This window comes from Oculina patagonica, chromosome 4 (genome assembly GCF_052425735.1).
Source record: "Oculina patagonica isolate OP01 chromosome 4, crgOcupat, whole genome shotgun sequence".
Classification (NCBI taxonomy): domain Eukaryota; kingdom Metazoa; phylum Cnidaria; class Anthozoa; order Scleractinia; family Oculinidae; genus Oculina; species Oculina patagonica.
Genome location: NC_135761.1, coordinates 11624978 through 11651632, shown reverse-complemented (window position 1 = coordinate 11651632; position 26655 = coordinate 11624978). Strand labels below are relative to the sequence as shown.

Below are 26655 nucleotides of genomic sequence, written 5' to 3'. Positions count from 1 at the left end.
AAGATATCATACGCTGTCGTGGTAGACTACAGTATACAGATCTGCCTCACGACACAAAATTTCCTATCCTCACACCAAAGGACAACTACTTAACTACACTCATCGTCCATCTTATGCATAGGCAGGTCATGCATGGTGGAGTAAGAGAAACATTTACTCACATCAGACAAACATATTGGATACCTCAAGGTCGACAACTCGTAAAAAGAATCATATCAAAATGAGTAACATGCAGAAAAGTGGAAGGACCACCCTTTCGCTCTGTACCCACACCACCGTTACCACAATCAAGAGTCCAACAATCCCAAGTATTTCAATTTACAGGGATCGATTACGCAGGACCTCTATATGTCCGCGACCAGGCAAAACAAACCTCATCTAAAATGTACATATGTCTTTTCACATGTGCGGTAGTAAGAGCCATACACCTTGAATTAGTAGAAGATCAGACCACCGATGCTTTCCTTAGAGCATTCAGACGATTCATAAGCCGTCGAGGAGTTCCGGAGTGTATCATTTCAGACAATGCAAAAACCTTCAAAGCCGGAGCTCAAGAACTTCAAACAATCAAAACTCAAATTCTCGGAACAGGTTCATCCCAACAGTTCCTCGCTCATCACAACATAACTTGGAAATTCATCACTGAAAGAGCTCCGTGGTGGGGAGGATTTTACGAGCGGCTTATTGGTCTAATGAAAAGACGTTTAAAGAAAACTCTGGGGAAAGCCTGCCTAAACATGATTGAACTAAACACAATACTTACTGAAGTAGAAGCAGTGCTAAACAGCCGACCCTTAACATACCCTTACACAGACATCAACGATGCCTCTCCTCTGACGCCATCACATTTCTTATGTGGATACCGTCTCCTAACATTACCGGACACGAATGCTAAAGAAAACGAAGCAGATCCAGACTATATTCCATCTGAGGTGTCAACAAAAGCACTGATAAAAAGAGCTCAGTATCACAAAACACTAAGAAACGCCTTCTGGACACAATGGAAAACTGAATATCTGACAAGTCTGCGAGAACATCACACTTGTCGAAAAAGAATAGTAAACAAAAAGACAGTCGCTATTGGGGATGTTGTTCTCATACACGATAGCACACCACGTCCTCCTTTACGACTTGCCGCTCAGAAGGCAGCACAGAGAATCAAGGCACAAATAGAATAACCACTGGTATTAAAGGGAACAATATATGACATTTTTCTTTTATTCCTTACACATAAATGTATACTATATTTTCAGCTTATGTTGTCGGCCCGGGAGAGTGTCATAAATTATGTAATTTAACTACGTCACAATGCGCGCGACATGTAATTAAAACAACAACAATAAAGAAAGAAGACGTAACGTTTACTCGTCTTATTTTGTCGTTACAACATTAACAGTTGTAACAATTACGACAGATGGCAACTTATGGCTACAGGCCGCAATTGGCAAGGCACCAAAGGTGAACATTTTTCCGCGATAGGCCATTTTCAAAAATACCATAATAGTCTTTGTTGTCCCTCCAAAATTTTGCATACCGTATTTACTCGAACAAGAACATTGAGAAGCTTGAGAAGCTTAAAATCGGGCGCTTTGCCTTGAAAGGCAGGGTTCAGTACAGCAGAAACCACGAAGCAGTTACTTAAGTAGCACTCAGTCCGACTGTGTTTGTGTAAGTCACAGGGCTTGCATGAGCTGTATTAGTGTGCATAATATAATATCTAGAACGTTGTCGAGATTGCATTATTACTTAATGACATGATGGTTTCAATTTATAAATGTATCTCACAAAATACAAATAAACGATTGAAGTAGACGACTAGACAATGTAAAGTTTTAAGACTTAGCAAAGTGCAGTGTATTGGTAATACTGTAAGGTGCGGTTTCACCTGAAGGTCGTGTGCTTTTCGGTATTTTCCAGGCATTGCACTTTGATGGGACAGTACTACAACTGTTTACCGGGGAACTACTATTGTCAAGAAAATGATCACAACTTGTTGATGAATGATTGAACATTTGTTTCATACCATTACTGTAATAGCAATTGATGAAGGCTTTTAGTCCTGAACCAAAGTATAAGGACTGGGAAATACTGAAACCCATTATCAGCCACCTTAAACGGAAATATCTTGTTGGTGTTTCAAGGAATCCAAGGAAACTTCACTCATCCCATGTATCTATGTATTGCGGTATTTTGTAATTTTTTGAGTGATTTTTGGGGATGTTTGGCAGGTGATAGTTTTTTTAAAAGAATTAGTAAAATTTAGACAACTAAGAAATATTGAAAATTTAATGTGAATTTAACATTGGAATTTGAAGTTAGAAATTGGCAGACGGACACCAAACAGTCCCGTGACATCCTGGAGTGTTTTTGCATGGGGGTCAACTGTGTGATGATGTTTCCATTTTTTTCTTCAATCCCCACTGATAAAGAACTGTTGTTGGTGTTATGTTGGTGTTATCACATGTCAAGCCTTTAACAAGGTATGAAAGAACACAAGGATTTAAATTATTCTGGTGCTCAATTTTTGCGTAACTAAAATTAATGTTACTCAAATTCCTGATGGATTCTGTCTTAAACTGTTACGAGCTTAGTATTTCCAAATTATTGCATGTCAATGTAAGGCAAGACAAGACATGCCTTGGTTCTTATGTAATTCTCTTAAAAACACATAAGATATTGACTATAATTTTGTCTGTGCTATGGCAATTCACAGTGGGGTGGTCTTGATGTGTCTTTAACTTGTAGACTGGACTGGACTAGTAAAACGCGGACTAGTAAAACGCGGACTTGTAAAACGCCTCTAGACACTTCGAATTCCTTGGCCACAATCATCTTACGGCTCTCTTCAATACATAATGTCTCAAAAAAACAGTAACCTCAGAAAGAAGTCAGAAGCAAATAAGGTCGAAAGACCGAATTTGAACATATAACGGCAAATGTTCTAATGTCACGAACGTAGGAGTCGTGTAGGCCCGTCACCTTTATTTACCACATACTGCCCCCAAATTAAAACAGTACCCTCAGAAAGAAGTCAGAAGCAAATAAGGTCGAAAGACCGAATTTAAACATTTAACGGCAAATATTCTAATGTCACGAACGTAGGAGTCGTGTAGGCCCGTCACCTTTATTTACGATTGACTGTTGATTTCTGGACGGGCCCCGTTCTACCTCGTGCGAGCAATACAAACGACTGCACTCAACAGACGTCAAGTAGTGGAAAGAAAGAAACATATACACACAACTCATAGCATCAATCCCGTTGTTTTAGTAGGGGTTTGCAGAACGAACATGTGCTATACTGCAAAAACATCTCCACGCTAAAACAGGCCATAGAGTGCTCAAAAAAGCTAGAAATATGCCGTCGAAGAAACACACAAGAGCTTCAAACACAAATTGTTTCGCTCGCTAAACCGTTTAGTTTTATCCGATTTACAAGCGCTTGTTTTACAAGTCCGCGTTCTACAAGTCCGTGCTTAACAAGCCCTCGTTTTACAAGTCCGCGTTTTACAAGTCCGCGTTTTACTAGTCCTCGTTTTACAAGTCCGCGTTTTACTAGTCCGCGTTTTACTAGTCCGCCTTTTACAAGTCCGCGTTTTACCTGAGTCCGCGTTTTACTAGTCCGCGTTTTACAAGTCCGCGTTTTACTAGTCCGCGTTATACTAGTCCGCGTCTTACAAGTCCGCGTTTTACTAGTCCGCGTTTTACTAGTCCAGTCCAGTCCTCGAAATACAGTATGCCAAAACTCCCCGCCCTCTAAAGATAAGTCCTTGACGGTTCTTGTCGTTTTTCGGTGCCTATTCATCTTCGGCATCTTTCTCATCCACCTCTCGTTCTGTCCTGTGTCTGTCATCACACGAAAGAAAAGCTGATTCTCAAAAAATCTGCCACAAAAGGAAATTGACAAAAACAATATGAAAACCATATATCGAAAGTTTCTTATTCTAAAATTTTATCATACGTCTTAATTCAGAGCTACAAAGAAGTTCCTCCTTTTGAGTTATTGATACTGTTCTTACAGTACCCTCTTTCCACTAGCGAAATTTTACAAAATTCCTTCGCGGCGAAAAGGTAGCGCGAATCCAGAACAGACTCCAATCGAGAGTGGGTTAATTCTAGATTACTATTAATTAACTATTACAACATTCATTTTTAAAATAGTTTCCCAAGCCGACTAAGCTAACTAAACGTCGAGTGTATCTTTCAGTAAACAAAACATGCCGTTATGACGCCGGAAATCCAGCTCACGCATACTATACCCCGTGACTCACGCAAACCTCCGACTTACGTGCTACTACAGTCATTCCTTTCTAAACATTTTTTTTTTGACCACCACCGTACCTTTCTACCCAAAAAAACTCATGAAACCGCCCGGTTTTAACCTGTTTTAACCTTTCAAAAATTAGAGCGTTCGAAACTAAATAAGATCCGTAATCACAAACAACATACAGCCGTTTACCAGCACTCTTTAAAACTCCTGAAACCCTTCAAAATCAGGCAAAATAAATCTTTGAAATAACCTTTATCAATGTTTCTTATTTTTTATTCAGTTCTATAAAATGCCTTTCATACACTACTGTCAAACAAAAATTTCAATTTCCTCAAAGTTTCAAGACAAAAGAATAAAAATATTTCGTGCACAATGTAATTTGATTAAGCCAATATTATCACGTCTAAAAATACTTCAAGCAATTCAGTGAAAACCCGTTTTTTTTTTCGTATCAAAGAAAACCACTTTCGAATAATCATAACATGAAAATAACAATAAGATCAAAAGGAAGAAAGGAACCTTTCTAATTATTTGAAGACTTTCAAAGCCGTGATATTATGCATCCAATCCGCGATAAAATTTAATTACAACAAAATCCAAGTTCTCATTTTGAATTCCATTTTTTTTCAGTTGATACCTTTATCCAACTTGTGAAAAATTCCATTCAAGTTCCTATTAATACTGTACATTCCCAATGTTTTGCTCAGGTCTTCAGAAGCGTCTTACTAACCAAATCTAAAATAATTCCAAAACATGCTGTACAAACATTCTACTCTTTGTGACAAACGACTTGACGACCAATTGTTCAGAAATGAAAATCGACACAGTTCTTGCTAAATAAAAAAAAAGTTTTACGGCGGAGTCAGGCTCAAAAAATATACCGCAAGATCACATCCCCATTCATAGTCAGAAACCAGCAAACCATCTAGTTTGCTAAAAAAAACACTGCGTGACATCAATGACGTTACCTTTTTCATTTACAAAAATAACTAACTTGTCAAAGTAAGTGCAATTTCACAATGGTGAATATCAGTACAGTATGGGGCCCAGTTCTCGGCCGGGTCCAGTTTTCGGCCACTTTGTGTTTAACGCGTTTTTTCACACTCCAGTTGAATCAAAAGAAAAAGGTATTTCCTTCAAACGATAGACTGATTCATGTGCTTTAAGTATCTTGAGTTTGATCGTTCAATTCGATATAGAAAGCTCACACGTCGAGTTTACGCGGAGGTAGGTGAATTTGCATTCCCGAAAAAGTTGTTTGTTTACGGCTCCAAATTCATGGAAGTAGTTAAATTCGTATTTTATCCAAAAGCCCCCACCATACGAGCTAATTTTTGGCATGTGAGACGTAGAATAATTCAGCTTCCTGCTTTAGTTAACGTTTCGTTGAACCGTTGTATTTTTTGGTCTTAATTTACTTCGAAATTTTTTCTTGCGACGTTTGCGTATTTGCCAGTTCTCGGCCACCCTGCTCGCTATCACAGCTTAGCGCTTGGTTTTTAATATAATTTCATCTGCTGCTGCCAGAATGAAAGAAATAAATGTTTTAAAAATAAAGTTCAATCTTATCTCTAAGTTTTGAGCTGACTCTTGTCTTGTCTATTATTTCTACAACACCTAAATCTTTCAAGACCTTTTCACTGCAAAATAAACCATCTAAATGCACGGGTCACACAATGCGGTTTTGCCAGAACCTGCACATAGGCAACTAGGCGCGTTAAAATCCTTCTTTTCTAAAGTAAAACAAAGCATCATAAAAATAATTTGGGATCGATATAGTATAAATAGGTTTACAGAGTGATTTTATGACTGTGAAAATTAATTGAGCATTTTTTTACAGATAATTACGCACAAGCTTTTTAGTGGCCGAGAACTGGGCCAAGGTGGCCGAGAACTGGGCCCACAAATGGAGCTTTTATTTTTATTATTGCTCGGGCAAATTAATTTTTGACCGGTCGATAGCTTTACACCAAAAAGCTGAATAATGTAGCTAGCTCTGGGAGAAATTTCAAGTTCCTGCGGTTCTTCTGAGGTAAGAAATACAAGTTTACGTCAAAAGTGGCCGAGAACTGGGCCCCATACTGTACTTTGCCCCGTAAGCTTTTTTCTCTGTCATGATGAGCTTCATGCGACTTTGAAATCGTTGACCCCTGCCGATGTTCTGCAGTTTTACTGCAGAACATTAGCAGGGGGTCTAGATTTTTCGACACGTATGAATGAAATTCCTTGACGCCTCTTCGCCAGAGATGTGTTAAGGAATCAACATACTCGAATACCGATCTGTCAGCAAATGGTCAAGTAAACCAGGTTGATCGACAGAATACAGGATAAAATATACCACAGTACAGTCGAGAATGCCAGAAAACAAGGATGCAAACAGACAACATTCACCAAGGAAACTAGCGGATTTACTAAAGACGACAATAACCCAAAATTATTTGCAAAACCGACCAATTGGCCATGGGATGTAGTTCAGGAAGCATGGCGGCTTATTCGGTTACGAAACAAAACAACTTCCGGCGCTAAATTGTGTTCTTGTAAGAACAAAATTCTCATTTAGATAAAATGTTACTCTTATCCTCAAAAAAACGGGTTTCAAAAAGCGCAACGGCATCTTAACTCGCGATAAAGTTTCAGACGCTTAAAGTGTCTTACATCGCAAAACGCGGGAACAAAATAGATTTACACATGAAAATTACAAAAGCCTCAAAACAACATACTAGTATACCACTGTAGATACCGGAAGCGGCGTGACGGCTTTTTCACTCGCAAAACGTTTCTTTTGGGCTAAACACGATGGAGCTTTGCGGGACCCGGAACGTAACACTGAAATGTAACATGTTTAAATACTCAACTTAATGATTGAGATAATCAACTTGAGATAGGTTGACCGTCATTAAATAATTAGGATTCAACCAATTGCAATATTCAGCCTGGAAGATTTTAATTTTAAATGTCTACTTTTTAAGCCTCAATTTGAGTTCCCAATGAAACACCCGGAGAATTAGAATTCCCACAGATCCACAGCCTAAAAGGCTAAGCTGCTCTGCTGCTTCACGGATAAAGCCAAACAATATTTGGTTTAAAAGATTTAAAGATTTAAATAAATGTTTTTAATTGTTTAAAGCCTGTCAATTGAAGTTCCCAATGAAACACCTGGAGAAAGAATTCTCACAGAGCCACAGCCTAAAAAGGCTAAGCTGCCCTGCTGCTTCAGGGAAAAAGCCAAACAAAATGTGCTATTAAAGATAATTTAAAATTAATGTTCAATGTGTTTAAGCCTAAATTTTTAATTTTAGTTCCCAGTGAAACACCTGGAGAAAGAATTCTCACAGAACAACAGCCTAAAAAGGCTAAGCTGCTCTGCTGCTTCAGGGGAAAGCCAAAAATATTTGCTGTTAAAGATTAAAATTAATGTTCAATGTGTTTAAGAGTGTATCCATAAGAGGACCAGGCAACATGTGATACAGCTCATATCACCGATTTCGCCCAAACTTAGCATAAATGTTGGGTATGGTGAGCTATTTACTGTGACAAAACATCAGCTCAAAATATTTTATTCCCTTCAAGTTATGGCACCTTTTGCAAAAATGGCCATTTTTCACTAATTTATGCATATTTAATTAGCTGACTTTGATTAACGAGTTCCACAAGAAAAAAAGACTTCTGAAAATAAAATTCACTGCATTATATTCTGTGGTTATTAGGCTTTAAGTACAATAATTCACTTCAACCGTCTGATTTGATTTCTTCTCCTCAAACGGTCTTTTGGAAGGTACACATTTCGTACTGTTGGAAATAGCCTTTAACTAGTCCCCAATATCTCCCATGAGCAACAACTTATATACATTATTCTTACATGGGTAATGAAATCCATCATTAAACTTCACAAAAATGCCACAAAATGTCTGGGGAATTCCATATTCTATTAGTATTGAGGAACTAAACACACGTGACTTAACGATTTCTTGCTATTTCATCAAAATTCACCGAAACACAGAAGCCATTTATTTGCCTCAATTTGGCACAAAATCGGTACGAAATAGCTAATCAAGCATAAATTTATAGAGAACAATCAAAATATTGGCGAAGATTGGCAGTTAGGGCATTTTTAGGAGCGTTTGCAGAGCCATATAATCAGATATAATTCGGCAATGTTGTGATAGCAAATGTAAAAATAGCAGCGACAGATTTTCTTCACAAGCTCGCTCAATTCAACATGTAGGCACATCAAAGTTAAGAAACAAGAAAGTAATACTACATACATGCCACTTATCGACACACAGATGCTTTCTTTTGAAGAATTTGTTCTTCCTCGCTGCACTTCGATCCTTCGATCGATCTCAATTGACATGTACTGTTGCTTTGAGGCGCGATGAACTTAGCCAATACATCGTGGTTCATTCTTCGTGAAAGGTGTAAACAGGTTGTCAATAAAGTCATTCAAAGAGCTGTTTAAAGTTCACGGAAGGACACTTGTCTCAGCCAGTTTGAATGAAATAAATTTAACTGGAAAATAAACAGCCGCCATGTTGTATTTGTACCTTTGAGCCTGCCGTTTCAGTCAGCGGTAAAGCCGTACACTTGGGCAAGTACGTAGTGTAGTCATCATATACATGTAGTTGTTTGACTAAATCCTATATAGGGATATTCATAGAGGGGATACCACAGGTAACCAAAGCGTACTATGAGAGTTTGTATGGATGTACTATAAGAGCTTGTATGGATTTGAAATAAAGTTGAGAAAAATATCTCTTTTTACCGGGGAAAAGTTATAATGAAACTTTAAACCTTACCTGGTGTCACGTTTTTGTATTTCTAGTGCTTTAGAAAGTCATATGCGCGATTTTCGTCTTAACCGTCTGTTGCGTACTAAAAGAAAGACTTTCTTTTAGAACGCAACAGACGGTTGACTTTCTTTTAGTACGCAACAGACGGTTAAGACGAAAATCGCGCGTATGACTTTCTAAAGCACTAGAAATACAAAAACGTAACACCAGGTAAGATTTAAAGTTTCATTATAACTTTTCACCGGTAAAAAGGGATATTTTTCTCAACTTTATTTCAAATCCATACAAACCTTCTTAGTACATCCATACAAACTCTCATAGTACGCTTTGGTTACCTGTGGGGATACATAGCCTAGCCCTACACAGCAATACACGCCTATACATAGCCCAACACAGCTATACACAGCTATACACACGCGTGTTCATTTGCTTTTCCTCGGCAAATGTTTATTTTCGTCGGAATAAGTAGCGGATGGTGTTATCTACCCTCTGAACAACCGGGGCTTGATCTTAGCCTTATAAGTTGTGTGCGTTTCTTGTAAAAGTGAGAATTTTTTTCAACTTCTCCATTGAATTTTTTTGATAAATAGTTGAAATACACTGGATGCAGTGTAATGTATGCGATGCAATCGGTTTTGATGCTCTGAAATTAATAATAATAATAATAATAATAATAATAATAATAATAATAATAATAATAATAATAATAATAATAATGTTCTTTACCCAAGGAGCTCACATCACCAAAGGTGTTATTCAGTGAGGCCCTGCAAAATAATAGTTTAAATTTAAAATTAAAAGATTAAAAAATAGTTTAAGAATTAAAAAAGTTACATGATAAAAAATGTATAGTATTAAAGTTCACAATAAAAGGATAAAAAATTTAGCTAAAAACTACATTCTTCAGGGCTTGCTTAAAAAGTAAAATGGACTTAATGTCTTGTATCGATTTTTCTAGCTTATTCCAGTCTGCAAGTCCTTGGTATAAAAGGCGTTGCTTGCCATAATTTCGTCTAATCTTCGGTAAATAAAAATTGGTTTTGCCACGGGTGTTATAAGCATGAATGTCATAGTTTCTCTTTGTATCAAAATTAAAATCTATGAGGCCATTTACATATTTGAAAACGAAAACGCAGCGGTGAAATAACCTGCGTTTCACGAGTGTTGGCCAACCAAGTGCATTTAATGCTTCTGTAGACGAGGAAAAACTTGGTAAACTAAGAATGGTCTTGGCAGCCTTGTTTTGAAGTAACTGTAGCTCACCCATTAGGGTAGCATTACCCTTATCGCCCCAGATAGTATCGGCGTAATCGAACAGAGGGCAAACCAGGCTGTTGTACAAAGTAGACCGCGTTTCAAGAGGTAGCAAGTGTCTAATTCGTTTCAGCAAACCAAGTCTTTGATTAATCTTAGTGGAAATGGCTTCAACATGGTCGCTCCAAGTCATAGTCTTGTTTATGGTTATACCAAGATATTTAAACGTATCGGTGTATTCGAGTGACGAATTATTGAGCTCTGAAATTGAGCTCTGAAATGTCGGAAACCATTAAATAATCAGAGCAAGTTTTTCCATCTTATATCAGGTTAAAACTAGTATGTTTATTTTAAAGTGTCCCCATTTAGTGGTTTTATTACTGCCATTTTAGTTTTTGACACTCAAATAAAGGTTTTATTATTATTATTATTATTATTATTATTATTATTATTATTATTATTATTATTATTATTATTATTATTATGTTGTTGTTTCTGTCTTTTTTGGGAGGTGGGGGAGGGGGTGAATATGGACATTCGAAGAAATGGCAGTATTGCCGAGACGTCGGAGCAGTTTTATACCGCCATTTAGCGTCATTTTGGAACATAAACAATTATTTTGATTTGGTTGCCGTGCATGCCGACCGTTGAACAGAAAAATCAAGAACTCTGTTTCGGTGAAAATCAAATGGAACAGTATTTTTTCTGGAAAATCGCTTCGGAGATTGACGGAACGTCAGAAATTTTCTTACCATTTGTAAGGTTTCCCAGTTCTAGTCTCCCATCCTTCAGGTCTCCCACCAACGGAAAGAAATAACAGGAAACTGAGCTACAAATGGTAAGCGACATCTATTTCGGTTAGTTTGCTAATTTTGGAAAGAAGCCTTTCCATTTTTCAGTGGTCATTCCAACCGGTTCTCTCCAACAAATGGTAAGCACCCTAGAGTTCGTTCAGCATCACATTGCGGTAAACACGTCAAGCTGTAGCGGAGGAAATTGTTTTCCCTGCGACAATTTGAAAATATTCTCATTTTCATCACAAACTTATCCAACGAGCTTATCCAACGAATACTCGCGGAGGAAAAGCAAATGATCGCGCGTGTGGTCACGCGTGATGGACGCGTGATGCCCAGTGAACGGCCGTACCGCTGACTGAAACGGCAGGCTCAAAGGTACAAATACAACATGGCGGCTGTTTATTTTCCAGTTAAATTTATTTCATGCAAACTGGCTGAGACAAGTGTCCTTCCGTGAACTTTTAACAGCTCTTTGAATGACTTTATTGACAACCTGTTTACACCTTTCACGAAGGATGAACCACGATGTATTGGCTAAGTTCATCGCGCCTCAAAGCAACAGTAAGCTTACGTCAATTGAGATCGATCGAAGAATCGAAGTGCAGCGAGGAAGAACAAATTCTTCAAAAGGAAGCATCTGCGTGTCGATAAGTGGCATGTATGTAGTATTACTTTCTTGTTTCTTAACTTTGATGTGCCTACATGTTGAATTGAGCGAGCTTGTGAAGAAAATCTTTCGCTGCTATTTCTACATTTGCTATCACAACATTGCCGAATTATATCTGATTATATGGCTCTGAAAACGCTCCGAAAAATGTCCTAACTGCCTTTTCTTCGCCAATATTTTGATTTTTATCTATAGATTTATGCTTGATTAGCTATTTCGTACCGATTTTGTGCCAAATTGAGGCAAATAATGGCTTCTGTGTTTCGGTGAATTTTGATGAAATAGCAAGAAATCGTTAAGTCACGTGTGTTTAGTTCCTCAATACTAATAAAATATTGAAGTCCCCAGACATTTTGTGGTATTTTTGTGAAGTTTAATGATGGAATTCATTACCCATGTAAGAATAATGTATATAAGTTGTTGCTCATGGGAGATATTGGGCACTAGTTAAAGGCTATTTCCAACAGTACGAAATGTGTACCTTCCAAAAGACCGTTTGAGGAGAAGAAATCAAATCAGACGGTTGAAGTGGATTATTGTACTTAAAGCCTAATAACCACAGAATATAATGCAGTGAATTTTATTTTCAGAAGTCTTTTTTTCTTGTGGAACTGGTTAATCAAAGTCAGCTAATTAAATATGCATAAATTAGTGAAAAATGGCCATTTTTGCAAAAGGTGCCATAACTTGAAGGGAATAAAATAATTTGAGTTGATGTTTTGCCACAGTAAATAGCTCACCATACCCAACATTTATGCTAAGTTTGGGCGAAATCGGTGACATGAGCTGTATCACCTCTTGCATGGTTCTGCCCTGTTCTCTCACGGGCACACTCTTAAGCCTAAATTTTTAATTTTAGTTCCCAGTGAAACACCTGGAGAAAGAATTCTCACAGAACAACAGCCTAAAAAGGCTAAGCTGCTCTGCTGCTTCAGGGGAAAGCCAAAAATATTTGCTGTTAAAGATTAAAATTAATGTTCAATGCGTTTAAGCCTAAATTTTTAATTTTAGTTCCCAGTGAAACACCTGGAGAAAGAATTCTCACAGAACAACAGCCTAAAAAGGCTAAGCTGCTCTGCTGCTTCAGGGGAAAGCCAAAAATATTTGCTGTTAAATATTAAAATTAATGTTCAATGTGTTTAAGCCGAAATTTTTAATTTTAGTTCCCAATGAAACACCTGGAGAAAGAATTCTCACAGAGCCACAGCCTAAAAAGGCTAAGCTGCCCTGCTGCTTTAGGGATATTTAGCCAAAAGATACTTGGTTCTAAATATTTTAATTATTTCTTTTTAATGTTTTAAGCGTGAATTAGAGTTCCCAATGAAACACCTTGAGAAAGAATTCTCACAGAGCCACAGCCTAAAAAGGCTAAGCTGCTCTGCTGCTTCAGGGAAAAGCCCAAAATATTTGCTGTTAAAGATTAAAAATAATGTTCAATGCAAAAACCTGCATGGAGAAAAAATTTTCACAGAGCCACAGCCTGAGGAGGCTAAGCTGACCAAACAGTATTTGGTCTTAAAGATTTAAATTTATGAGTTTAGCTTCCGTTTATAAAGTTTTAAATTTTTCAGTGTATTAAGTGGACAAAAAATGTATCAATAAATGCGAAACCTTGAAAATATACAATTTCGTAAGTTGATGCATGCCAATTTTTTTCTAATAAATGTTAAGAACTGAAGCATTTAAAAAGCAATCATGAGGACTTACATTTTCCATGTCGTCGATTTCCAAACAGTCGATATCCTCATGCAATCGTGTGAACGTTTTGATTTGCAGCGTGACTAAGAAACTGCAGCGGCGTTCGCACAAGATGGCGGGAAACTCACTTCTTACCACCATTTCATCGAAGGATGTGAATTTGTAAGTCTCGGACCGCGTGGAACTCCACTAAACCGCTTAATTTATCGCCTTTCGGATTTTCCCTCGCCGGAGGTTTCGTCAGAATACAAAAAGAACGAAAACGATGTCTCTCGCCGATCGACTTTCGCGCCATATTTACGATCGGCTAGATCGTAGATAGTTACCTCCACGAATTACATCTAATGCCGGGCTCTGTGCTGGCTACGAGTTTTGAATAAGTCTGCAAGGCAACTCATTTGAAACACCACACCGATTTGTAGTCTTAGAAAGCGAAGGTTCGAACACTTTGTGACGAGATGACTCACGTACATGCCGCCATTCTATCTCACCCTTGTTTCCCGTATTATTAGTTAGATATTCACACTGCATGATCATCTTCCATAAATGTCCAGATTATCTGGTCTTTTTCATTTACTCACGCCGTGACATTTGCGACACCACAATTACCGCAAAGTACACGGTCACGACAGATCGCTAAAACCACTTAACACTACTGACCGGAAATTACAACCCATACCCTGCTGCGGATTTCAAAGTCGCAAGAAGCTCGTCATGGCCTTCCGCCGAAGCAAAAAAACACAACCTGATTACACATTAACCCAAAAGTCGACCAAGTGTGCCTGCAACGATTTCCTGTCAAAACTAAAATGAAAACCATTGCGGTATGCGTCACCCGTAGCGGTTTTGTAGCAACCCCAAGCTATCCCCGTCTTTTTGGCCGCGCCAGGAGACTACGCTCTAGGACGACCAAAGGGTAAACTATAAATCGGCCACGCCCGATTAATAAGCGCCGCCCCCGAATAAGCGCCGCCCTCGAATAAGCGCCGCATTTGGGATAAAATATTTAATAAGCGCCGCCCCCCGAATAAGCGCCGCAGTCCCGATGCAGCGCTTATTTGAGGAATTTTGTTTGACCAAAAACAGAAGTATAAAGCAACTCTAAAACAAACTTGGACATTTCTTTCCATCAAAAGCGATGTTTTGCAGTTCAAAGTGAGTGTTTTTCTTCTCGCCCATTAGTTTTTCTATCCAACATTCTTACAATACGTAGTTCTGTAATTGTTGTGAAGGCTTCGAACTTTACCAGGATAGCTAGCGCCACTTTTCTCTTCAGCAAGAGACGTATACTGACAATCACAAGATGCTATTATGTTCTTTGTGGCGTCCAAATTTTAAATAAGCGCCGCCCTCAAATAAGAGCCGCCCTCGAATAAGCGCCGCACTTGAGGCGCGAAAAATTAAATAAGCGCCGCGGCGCTTATTCGAGTAAATACGGTAAGCATTGTTTTCAATTTCTTTTGAGACAGCAAGAGAAATTGAAAACAATGCTTATGCAAAATTTTGGAGGGACAACAAAGAGTATGATGGTACTTTTGAAAATGGCCTATGAAAAGGGTATTTGCAATAGTATACGTCCTTCTATAATCATTTTGACAATTAATATTGTGGACCTTGCTAATCGTCTTTACCCAGGGATGCCTGTCATTTATCTTTAGTGTATTTCCCCCCAAAACAAATAAATGCGAAATAAGGTGGCTGAAGCTGTGTTGCTGAAACCCACTCTAATGAAAAAGAAACATAGCAGCCATTATATGTCAAAAATGGTTCATAATTTACGATTATGAATAAATAGCTTTAATTTTTCAGGCGAAAATGAGAAAATTTCAAGACAAAAACGCACTTCACCTGATGATTCACAACAGAAATCAACCCTAACAGCCTCTGAAGTACAAGTACTGATCAAACAAGAACTTGGTCTGCTGCAAAACCAAGTCTGTGCTAAAGATCACACGCTCTGCCGCGTAGGGCCAAAAGGCAACACAGGACGACGAGGAAGACCGGGAACCCGAGGGAGGCAAGGTCCCCCAGGGAGACCCGGACCAAGCGGACCTCCTGGAAAACATGGACCAATCGGAGCGCAAGGACCGATGGGCATAAAGGGAGATATTGGAATGCCGGGAGATCCCGGTCCCGTGGGACCTAGAGGCCCGCCGGGTATGAAAGGCGTCAAAGGTGAACCGGGCCAGTCCATCTCGGCTCCATCTATGCTGCAGCGTCCTGTTGGAATGACAGTCAATGAAAGTCAGACAGCCATCTTGAAATGTACAGCGGATGGTTATCCAAGTCCAAAAGTCACGTGGTCTAAGCTGAATTCATCTCTTCCTGTGGGTCGTCTCGTGGTAGAGTCCAGTGGCGCTCTGATTGTGAAGGACGTTAGACCTGGAGATGTCGGAGTTTACAGCTGCAGAGCTGAAAATTTGCTGGGACAAGTAAATGCCTCGGCGAAATTAACTGTTCAATGTAAGTAGCTGAATTTATGTATTTAATGGTTTAGGAGTAGGCTTAATGCTGTAAAACAGGCCCTTCCGAAAGAAAAATAGCCTTAACATAATATATGAGAATATAACCAAGTGACGAATTTTAGAAGAACTTCGATCAACAAAAAAAAGTCCTGTGTTCTAACTGACTAAGTCCCATCAATAATATTTAAAGTCGGAATGACCTACAACTGCTAAGATATAAAAAGTAACAAAATTGTGTTTGGCAAATACTTTATCCTAATTTCTGTAATTTTTTTATTTCTCGACAGTTCCTCCTCAACTTTCATTGTCATCCAATCGCTTGATAGCTGAAGAGAAACAAAACGTCACCATCGCCTGCACTGTTTCTGGTCAGCCGCTTCCTGGTATCACGTGGTCTAGAGCAGAGGGCAGTTTGCCTGAAGACAGAACTGAAGTGGTGAATGGAACCCTGATAATCTTCAATGCGACAAGAAAGGACGCTGGAATATACATTTGTAAAGCAGAGAATATTCTGGGATCAGCAAGAGACATTGTTCAACTGATGACATTTTCTCGCTTACGGTTCAAAGTCCGTCCTCCTCAAGAGGTGACTCCTGCGATTGGTTTCGCTGTTCATTTACCGTGTGAGGCCGAGAGTGACCTGAGACCTACAATCGTTTGGACAAAAGATGGTAAGTCTTCACTTCCTGTAGGGGCCAATGTTCTACAGAATGGAACACTGGTTATTTCAAGCAGCACGAAAGCACACGAAGGATCTTACACCTGTAGAGCGACTAATGCTTTGACAACAATAGAAGCCAAAGTCAAAATAAATACTCCTGTTGTTTTGACTTCTTGTTCTGTAATACGACAATACGTCAGCAGTGTCAGCGGAAATTACGTCATTGATTCCGATGGCGCGGGAGGCCTGGCACCGTTTACAGTTTACTGCGACATGAATGACAAGAATGAAGTTGGCGTGACAGTGATTAGTCACGACAGTGAGAGCAGAACATTGGTGGATGGATGTTCCTCTCAAGGCTGCTACTCACGTGACACTCATTACTCAGGAGCGAGTCTCTCCCAGCTTGCCAGTCTCACCAGAGTCTCCTTACACTGTGAACAGTTTATCAAATACGAGTGTCGTTATTCAGGGAGGAGGATACGCCTGGTGGGTGTCACGTGATTCCAGTAAGATGACGTACTGGGGCGGGGCATCACCTGGCAGTGGTAAGTGCGCATGCGGGATGACCAACTCATGTGCAGATTCCTGGCGTGGATGTAACTGTGATAAGAATAACGTTGTATGGCGTGAAGACAGCGGTCTCCTCGATGACAAGACACAGCTGCCAGTTAAACAGCTCAGGTTTGGCGATACAAGCGGGTCTGCGCAAGGCTACCACACACTGGGAAAACTGAAATGCTATGGCATTGCGTAAGAAAAATTTAAAATGTTTTTTTCTCTAAAGATCCAGTTGTTTTTAAAAAACATTTTTTAAAATCTTTTTCTCTAAAGATCCAGTTGTTGGATCTTTAGAGAAAAAGATTTTTGATAACTGGGCTAATGAATTTGCAAGAAAGTAATAAACATACTGAATCGTAACCTAACTGTATCATGTGAAGAAACTGTTATTTCCTCTAGTTTTTTTCCGAGCGTTTTGTTCTAAAGAAATTAAAGCGAGCAGGTTGGAAAAAGTGTAGACGGTGTAAATTCACCTGGATATGCGCAAATACGGCCTAGCTTTCCCCGGCGATGATCAGCTCCATGGTTGAGCACAGTGGGACACGAAGATAATTGATAACTGGTTTCTAGGAGGTCTCTCCGCCTTACCATTATTAGTCTCTACTGCTATATCACTGTTACATTGCTAATAAATGATGATGATGTTGTTGTTGATGATGATGATGATGATGATGATGATGATGATGATGATGATGATACGTTACATGCATATCATTTGTTTGAATTAACATACTGACAGCCTTTTGGGAGAATAAATCAGAACACATTTATTGTAATTGCTGTTTTCTTCTTTGAATAAACTTTCTCATCATTGTTTCATGTTACTGACTTAGAATTTCCTTATGAAGGAAAATGAAACTAAAGCCCGGGCCAAATGTGAATGAGAGTTGATGAGAGTTCAAACTCTCGCTCTCGTTTAGCTTGAAACTCTCACGCACTCTCATCGACTCTCATGCGCTCTCGTCGACTTTCAACCAAATTGTTCGTTTTGACCCTTTTATGACGAGTATCAGCAGAAGGTGTACCACGTGACATAGGTATAATAGTCGTTTATCATTTAGCCATCGCTCCCTCTTTTCTGCCAAAATAAAAGAATGCAGATGATGGTTGATACAATCTTTGACTTACTTTCGTAACATATTTAAAGAAATGAGTTAGAACCAACAAACAAGTGTAAGATTTTTGTAAATAGCGTGAAATAATAAAAATCTGAAATCTGAAGCCGTACACTGAGGCTTTTAAATTAATTCAATTCTAGAATACGTTTGACCCCTGTCAATAGGATGATAAGATAATTATACTTCCTGTGATACTGAATCTCCATTACAAGCTCAGACAAGTAAAGTCATTTTTACTGCATGTTTACTTAACATCAGTCAACACAAGATTCGTGTTACACTTTCATAAGAGAAGCTCGGACACGACCGTGACACAACAGCTTTTGCGAAGCTTTCTATCGTCTTTACAACGATTAAACCAACAGTGAAAGCAGCTCAAAGAGAAAAGATAACGTCCATAGCATCAGTTTGACATCACAAGTTTGTGGTAGCAGCTGTAACGATGAAACAAGATAAAGAAGAGAAGCAGACGAACAGAAGACAAACACTGAACAGCTTGTGTTCCGCGTCAGGCTTGCTGTTGTCTGTTGTGTGTTGCATCGCGCTAATTCACGTGGAACTCAGAATACAAGAACATCATCGACTGATATCACACTCAGTAACATTCTGTGATAAGATGGAGACAGAAATCCTTCGAAAAGTACAACAAAATTACGACAGATGGCAAGTTATGGCTACAGGCCGCCATTGGCAAGGGACCAAAGGTGAGCATTGTTTTGCCATGAAACGGTATTTGCAATAGTATACGTTCTTCTGTAATCATTGACAATTGATGTTGTGCGCCTTGATCGTCGTCTTTACCCAGGATTGCCTATCATTTATCTTTAGTATAATTTTTTTCCGAAAAAATAATGAATGGGAAATAAAGTGGCGGTATGTTGCTGAAACCCAGTCTAATGAAAACGGAAATCGCTTTTACTAATACCCATGATAATTGCATCCAAGGGAAATATGTCCCCTTATTTTCTCTTGTTGCATCTGCATCATAACAACTGCTCAGAGAATTGAATAAAAGCTTTAAGAGGCTCCGACTGAGAATATGAAGAATGGTTGGACAGGCTGGGGAAATCGAAAATCTTGAAACTTTGCCTGAATAACACCTTTGGGGAACTATGTTCGAAAATATCATTCTCATCTTCTAGGAATTTATGGTTTTCGAGAAATTAACAAAAAACGAAAATGACGGTTTTAGCTCATTAAATATGCAAAAAATATGCGTAAAAATGGCAAAGTTCTCGATATTCCTATAAGAGCAATTTTCAATGCTCTGAATCGAAATAAACTTAGAATAATAGCTTGACCTTCCTTCTTTCAGGCAACATACACCTTTAATTTTTTCCGGCTATTTTGAGGTTTCCTTCGCCTTTTAAAATATTGCTTTATCAAGCACTTCGGGAAAGGGCAAAAATTGAGAAACTTTGGAGGCCAAAAAAGCACCTTGATATGTCCGATATAGAGTCAAACTAAACACTGCGCAAAAGCGCAATGTCTCTTCTGTTATAATATTAAATAAAAAATCTGGGTACTCAAGATTCACACAAATGAGAAACGAAAGTTTACGACCTCCTCGTGTCTAATTTGCATAAAGCTAATTTTTGAATTCGTTCTCCGCTAAGTGATCTGGTCCGCTAAATTTAAATTTGGGAGCTATGATTTGCACAAAGAAAGCAAGATTAAACTTTATTTGATTTTGTTGACGTCTTATGCCTATCAACAGGTTATATAGACGCGAAGAAAGAAGAAAAAACAGTAAAATTATCGACTGAGCTCATTGCGTGACCTGCCGTCACGTTATAAATTTTTCTTGTCAACAATTGAATTTGATTTGTTTGTTAGGACTCAGTTGCATTTCAAATTTAAGATTAAAGAATGAGATAATAATATCATTCACTTACCCTGAAATTGGGAATGATTTTTACCTTTTATTTACTCTGGCGGGTAACTCACGTCAAAGCCGTAACTTGCGTAGTTTTATTAATTTGGAAGTTGACTTTAGTTATAAACATAAACGTACATAAATATTATGAACATATATCGCTGTTAGTTTCCGTTCAGTTGTCATTTATAATGGAAATAAAATACGAAAAGTTTCATTTATTCAGATGCACAACACAAAATTAAATTAATTTATAATTCAATTTAAAGAGACCGAACACGTACACAGCGACAGAACTCGGCGCCAGGACATTTAACACAAAGCACAAAATTATTCGGCTGAAATTTAAAAATAGAATGACACTTTACAGTTGTGCCTCTCTTGTTGGTGGGGCTTCAGGAGTCCAAGCCCAGAAAATCCAGAATTTGTCCAGTTTGTAAATTACCATGCAAAAGCACACTTCATCTTGTCTGACAGATACTGAAAGCATCGATAGCGAAGGAAAAGTATTAGTTGCCCGTACAGGTAAGGTCATTTTGTTTTCTTTGAACCACATCTATGTTTGGGTAACTGAATTAATGCTAGCTTAACTATCCAATACCTTGGAATTTTTGTAGCGCAAAAATGCCAAGAACATATGACAGTTTGTCATAAATACAAGAACACGCTCTTTCGCTCGCGGACTGGAGAGCAAGATGTTCTATACCAATGGAAATTGCGAGCCATAAGCCTTCTTTTACTCGGGAGGATCGCGGAATAGCAAGCAACCCTGCTCTGTTTTATAAGAGACGGGTATAGTTTGAGCTAGATCACATAAGCATTAACTTTCTGTTACTTAATTTAGGTTTAAGCCCACAGTAACAACTTCCAAGTAATAATAGCCTACATGATTACTATAGTATTTTCTAGACTTTTAAGTTAAAACACTTTCTTTAATATTGCAAATTTAATATTGGTTTTAAGTTATAAAATGAAAGTTGACCTTACCCTACTAGCCTTCAGAACAAGCGCTTGCTGTTGGGCACTTTTAAAAAAAGCCCAACAATACCGCAGGCTAATCAAAGTTTTACGGTTTCTCGACGTCTCGGGTTTACGTTACAAGCAAATAAGTAAAATTTTATCACAAGTATTAAATGCGCCTTCAAAGGCAGAGTATTAGTTTTTATTGACTGTTTTACTAACTATGCTTTAACTTAACACGCATTCTACAACCCAAGATTTCACTTGTTTTGAAATCGTGCCCGGACGCTTGATTTTAATGAGCACAGGCGATGGAAAAATCACACGCAAAATTTAACTCATGAGGGTGCTAATGGGGGTACCCAATTGTCAGTTAACTACTAATTTTTTGGCCAATTGTCAGTTAGCTACTATTTTTTGGGCCAATTGTCAGTTAACTACTAATTAAAGTTATCTATTAACTTTCATTTTCTTACAGCAAAAAATATTGCGGCATAACCAGGTTTTTCTTCACTTTGGCACGTCAGTGATAAAACTGAAGTAAATTGACAGGCATGCACGACTCTCACGCACGTGTATTAGCTATTTTCATAGTTTCGATCTCAGAAGTATATCTTTGAGAGACCTACTCCTTTTGTATAATATTAGGGAAGGTTCTTTGAATATTTTCTTGAGCAATGGTTGTTGTTTTATTATATTCCAGTGTTTCATGAGTATTTGGACTGTATTTGGTTCTGCTGGTTGGTATTGCGTTACAAAAGGCAATATTTTTTCGTTTATTTTAAGTTTTGGTTGGAGGGCCTTCTTTCTGTTTTCAAAATTAACTTCCGCGAGAGTTCTTTGGACTAAGTTTTCAGGGTAACCTTTCTCGTAAGATGTGATTGGAAGTGTTTGATTTTTTCTTCAAATTTTGTTTTAAAGGTATTTATTCTAAGCAGTCTTAAGGCGTCCCCTTTGATAAAACCTTTCTTACGTGGGTGACACGAGGCTTTAAATGGGTGCGTATATCAAGAACTGATTCGTATGATGCGACCGCATTTCGTTGCACCGAGTCCAAACTTTTCTGCTTGTCGTTTGATTCCCATGAAATCGATCAAATTTTTACAAGCTATGTCCATCTAATAGCGCTTATGCATGTTTACGCCAGACTGGCTTGTTACACTACCAAGCCTCGCTTTCGAAGTGCAAACTTGTAAATTTTATCATCAACTAATTTCCAAAGCAGCAAAGATGAAAAGAATACCCACGTGAAAACGGCACGAAGGTGGCAGAGGGTTGAGAATAATTCGCGTAAACGAGGCTTGGTGGTGAATTTTCGGCATGCGACGTTATCATGCATACGGCCTATTGTGCTTTGCCATGTCAAACGGTACGCGACCTCTGTGTCGTTCGAATGCCGATTCTTTGGTATCATCTCGATAAAAACTAAGAATAACTTTGACCACGCCCCACTCGACTCCATTACGGAGTTCGACATCTGCCTGGACCGACCCTGGTACCAGTCGCATATAATATCAGTTAATATGTCACCTGTTCAGGCAGCAGGACAGGTAAATGTCATGAAATAGCTTTGCCGTAAGGAAAAAACTTCGTTGCTTTTATTAACAACAACAATCGTAATCAGTGTAATTAATAGAATGTCACTTAACTGTTAACGTTTCATTTATCAGTTAACTACTAATTTTTTTGCCAAATATCAGTTAACTACTATTTTTTTGGCCAATTGTCAGTTAACTGTAAACCCCATTAGCACCCTCAACTCATGCCTGCTGAAAATTTTGTGACAAACTGGACAAATTCTGGATTTTCTGGGCTTGGACCAAGCCCCACCAACAAAAGAGGCACAACTGTAAAAGGGTCATTCTATTTTTAAATTTCAGCCGAATAATTTCGTGCTTTGTGTTAAATGTCCTGGCGCCGGGTCCTGTAGCTGTGTACATGTTCGGTCTCTTTAATCTAATTTTGTCGGTGATGTACATCTGAATGAATGAATGGATTTTGCACGATCGAAACCTTTTATATAGTTGTTTTAAAACAAGATGAGAAACTTTTCGTATTTTATTTCCATTAATGACAACTGAGCGGATCTAACAGCGATATATGTCCATCATAGTTTTAATAATTATTTACGTTTATGTGGTAAAAAGTAAACTTCCAAATTAATAATAACTACACGATTTATATTTTTGACGTAAGTTATGCGAGTAAATAAAATATACAAATCATTCCTAATTTCAGGTAAGTGTATGGTATTATTATCTTAATCTTTAATCTTAAATTTGAAATGTAAGAGTCCTAACAAACAAATCAAATTCAATTGTTGACAAGAAAATTCATACCGTGACGCAGGTCACGCAATGAGCTCAGTCGATAATTTTACTGTTTTTTCTTCTTTCTTCGCGTCTATATAACCTGTTGATAGGCATAAGACGTCAACAAAATCAAATAAAGTTTAAACTTGCTTTCTTTGTGCAAATCATAGCTCCCAAATTTAAATTTAGCGGACCAGATCACTTAGCGGAGAACGAATTCAAAAATTAGCTTTATGCAAATTAGACACGAGGAGGTCGTAAACTTTCGTTTCTCATTTGTGTGAATCTTGAGTACCCAGATTTTTTATTTAATATTATAACAGAAGAGACATTGCGCTTTTGCGCAGTGTTTAGTTTGACTCTATATCGGACATATCAAGGTGCTTTTTTGGCCTCCAAAGTTTCTCAATTTTTGCCCTTTCCCGAAGTGCTTGATAAAGCAATATTTTAAAAGGCGAAGGAAACCTCAAAATAGCCGGAAGAAATTGAAAGTTTATGTTGGCCTGGTAGAAGAAAGGTCAAGCTATTATTTCAAGTTTATGTCGATTCAAAGCATTGAAAATTGCTCTTATAGGAATATCGAGAACTTTGCCATTTTTACGCATATTTTTTGCATATTTAATGAGCTAAAACCGTTATTTTTGTGTTTTCTTAATTTCTCGAAAACCATAAATTCCTAGAAGATAAGAATAATATTTTCGAACATAGTTCCCCAAAGGTGTTATTCAGGCAAAGTTTCAAGATTTTCGATTTCCCCAGCCTGTTCAACGATTCTTCATATTCTCAGTCGGAGCCTCTTAATTTTTCAGCTGAAGAAGAGACCACAAGACAGAAGCGATTTTCACCTGATGATTCACAACAGAAATCAACCCTAACAGCCTCTGAAGTACAAGTACTAATCAAACAAGAACTCGGTCTGCTGCAAAACCAAGTCTGTACTAAAGATCACACGCTCTGCCGCACGGGACCAAAAGGTAACACGGGAAGACGAGGAAGACCGGGAACCCGAGGGAAACCAGGAACCCCAGGGAGACCCGGATCAAGCGGACCTCCTGGAAAACATGGACCAATAGGAGTTCAAGGACCGATGGGAATAAATGGAGATGTTGGAATTCCGGGAGACCCCGGTCCCGTGGGACCTAGAGGCCCGCCGGGTATGAAAGGCGTCAAAGGTGAACCAGGCCAGTCCATCTCGGCTCCATCTCTGCTGCAGCGTCCTGTTGGAATGAAAGTTAATGAAAGTCAGACAGCCATCTTGAAATGTACAGTGGATGGTAATCCAAGTCCAAAAGTCACGTGGTCTAAGCTGAATTCATCTCTTCCTTTGGGTGGTCACTTGGTAGAGTCCAGTGGCGCTCTGATTGTGAAGGACGTTAGACCTGGAGATGAAGGAGTTTACAGCTGCAGAGCTGAAAATTTGCTGGGACAAGTGAATGCCTCGGCGAAATTAACTGTTCAATGTAAGTAGCTGAATTTATGTATTTAATGGTTTAGGAGTAGGCTTAATGAAAAAAAAGAAAAATAGCCTTAACATAATATATGAGAATATTACCAAGTGACGAATTTCAGAAGAACTCAAATACTTTATCCTAATTTCTGTAATTTTTTTATTACTCGACAGTTCCTCCTCAACTTTCATTGTCATCCAATCGCTTGATAGCTGAAGAGAAACAAAACGTCACCATCGCCTGCACTGTTTCTGGTCAGCCGCTTCCTGGTATCACGTGGTCTAGAGCAGAGGGTAGTTTGCCTGAAGATAGAACTGAAGTGATGAATGGAACCCTGACAATCTTCAATGCGACAAGAAAAGACGCTGGAATTTACATTTGTAAAGCAGATAATATTCTGGGATCAGCAAGAGACATTGTTCAACTGATGACATTTTCTCGCTTGCGGTTTAAAGTCCGTCCTCCTCAAGAGGTGACTCCTGTGATTGGTTCAAGTGTTCATCTACCGTGTGTCGCCGAGAGTGACCCAAGACCTACAGTCGTTTGGACAAAAGATGGCAAGTCTTCAATTCCTGTAGAATCCAATGTTTTACTGAATGGAACACTGGTTATTGAGAACATCAAGAAATCACACGAAGGATCTTACATCTGTAGAGCGACTAATGCTCTGACAACAATAGAAGCCAAAGTCAAAATCAATACTCCTGTTGTTGTGACTTCCTGTTCTGTGATAAGAAAATACGTCAGCAGTGTAAGCGGAAATTACGTCATTGATTCAGATGGCGCAGGAGACCTGGCACCATTTACAGTTTACTGTGACATGAGTGACAAGAATGGAGTTGGCGTGACTGTGATAAGTCACGACAGTGAAAGCAGAACACACGTGGATGGTTATGGTGGTCGTGGTAGTTACTCTCGTGACATTCATTACAAAGGAGCGAGTCTGTCCCAGCTTGCGAGTCTTACCAGAGTCTCCTCACACTGTGAACAGTTTATCAAGTACGAGTGTCATGGTTCCAGGATCTTCAGAGCCGGCCCAGAGGCATGGTGGGTGTCACGTGATTTCAGTAAGATGACGTACTGGGGCGGAGCATCACCTGGCAGTGGTAAGTGCGCATGCGGGATGACCAACTCATGTGCAGACTCCAGTTATGGTTGTAACTGTGATAAGAATGACTATGTATGGCGTGAAGACAGCGGTCTCCTCACTGACAAGACACATCTGCCAGTTAAACAGCTGAGGTTTGGAGATACAAGCGGTAGCGGCGGCCAACAAGGTTACCACACACTGGGAAAACTGAAATGCTATGGCATAGCATAAAAAACATGTTAATGTATTTCCCTCAAGTTATTGCAAGCGTGATTTTTGCAATAATCATTATTGTTATTATGAGATAATTGACAGATAAAAAGAAAATCGAAAACATCAAAAAAGCTTTAGTGAAGTTTTTTTTGCCATAAAATTTTGATTACAAATTTAAAAGAATTTAACAACCTGGGAAAATTCTCCAACGACACGGTATTTTTTCCATTGAGTTAATTAAACTTAATGATAAAAAAGCGTTGAATTTTCAAACAAACAATGTGTCATACGGTAGCCTAAACATCACTAATATGGAGTAATAACTTTATTTAATCATCATGGCAAATTGTCGTCTATTTTGGTGCTTTTCATGTCGTGAGAGGCCGCGGGTTATCTTAAATAGCCACAAGCTAAGCATCAATTAGAGCCTAAAAGAGAAGTGTGAGGTCCCTAAGCACACTTGCTGCATGTGACCTAA

At 38.7% G+C, this 26655-nt stretch overlaps 3 protein-coding genes across 3 annotated transcripts in view; 2 read left to right on the top strand and 1 right to left on the bottom strand.

Annotated features, from left to right (window-relative positions):
* The window catches only part of LOC144651492 (lysophosphatidylcholine acyltransferase 2-like), a 166158-nt gene that overhangs the window by 46113 nt on the left and 93390 nt on the right, over positions 1 to 26655 (bottom strand). The window lies entirely within an intron of this gene.
* LOC144651477 (uncharacterized) overlaps positions 1 to 26655 on the top strand; it is a 62067-nt gene that overhangs the window by 9823 nt on the left and 25589 nt on the right. The window lies entirely within an intron of this gene.
* LOC144651583 (immunoglobulin superfamily member 10-like) lies at positions 1410 to 26195 on the top strand. The gene is made up of 6 exons (XM_078511531.1): positions 1410 to 1458; positions 15283 to 15936; positions 16226 to 17088; positions 17184 to 17283; positions 24236 to 24886; positions 25048 to 26195. The coding sequence occupies exons 1-6, from the start codon at positions 1425 to 1427 to the stop codon at positions 26193 to 26195; spliced, it is 3450 nt and encodes a 1149-aa protein (XP_078367657.1). The 5' UTR covers positions 1410 to 1424.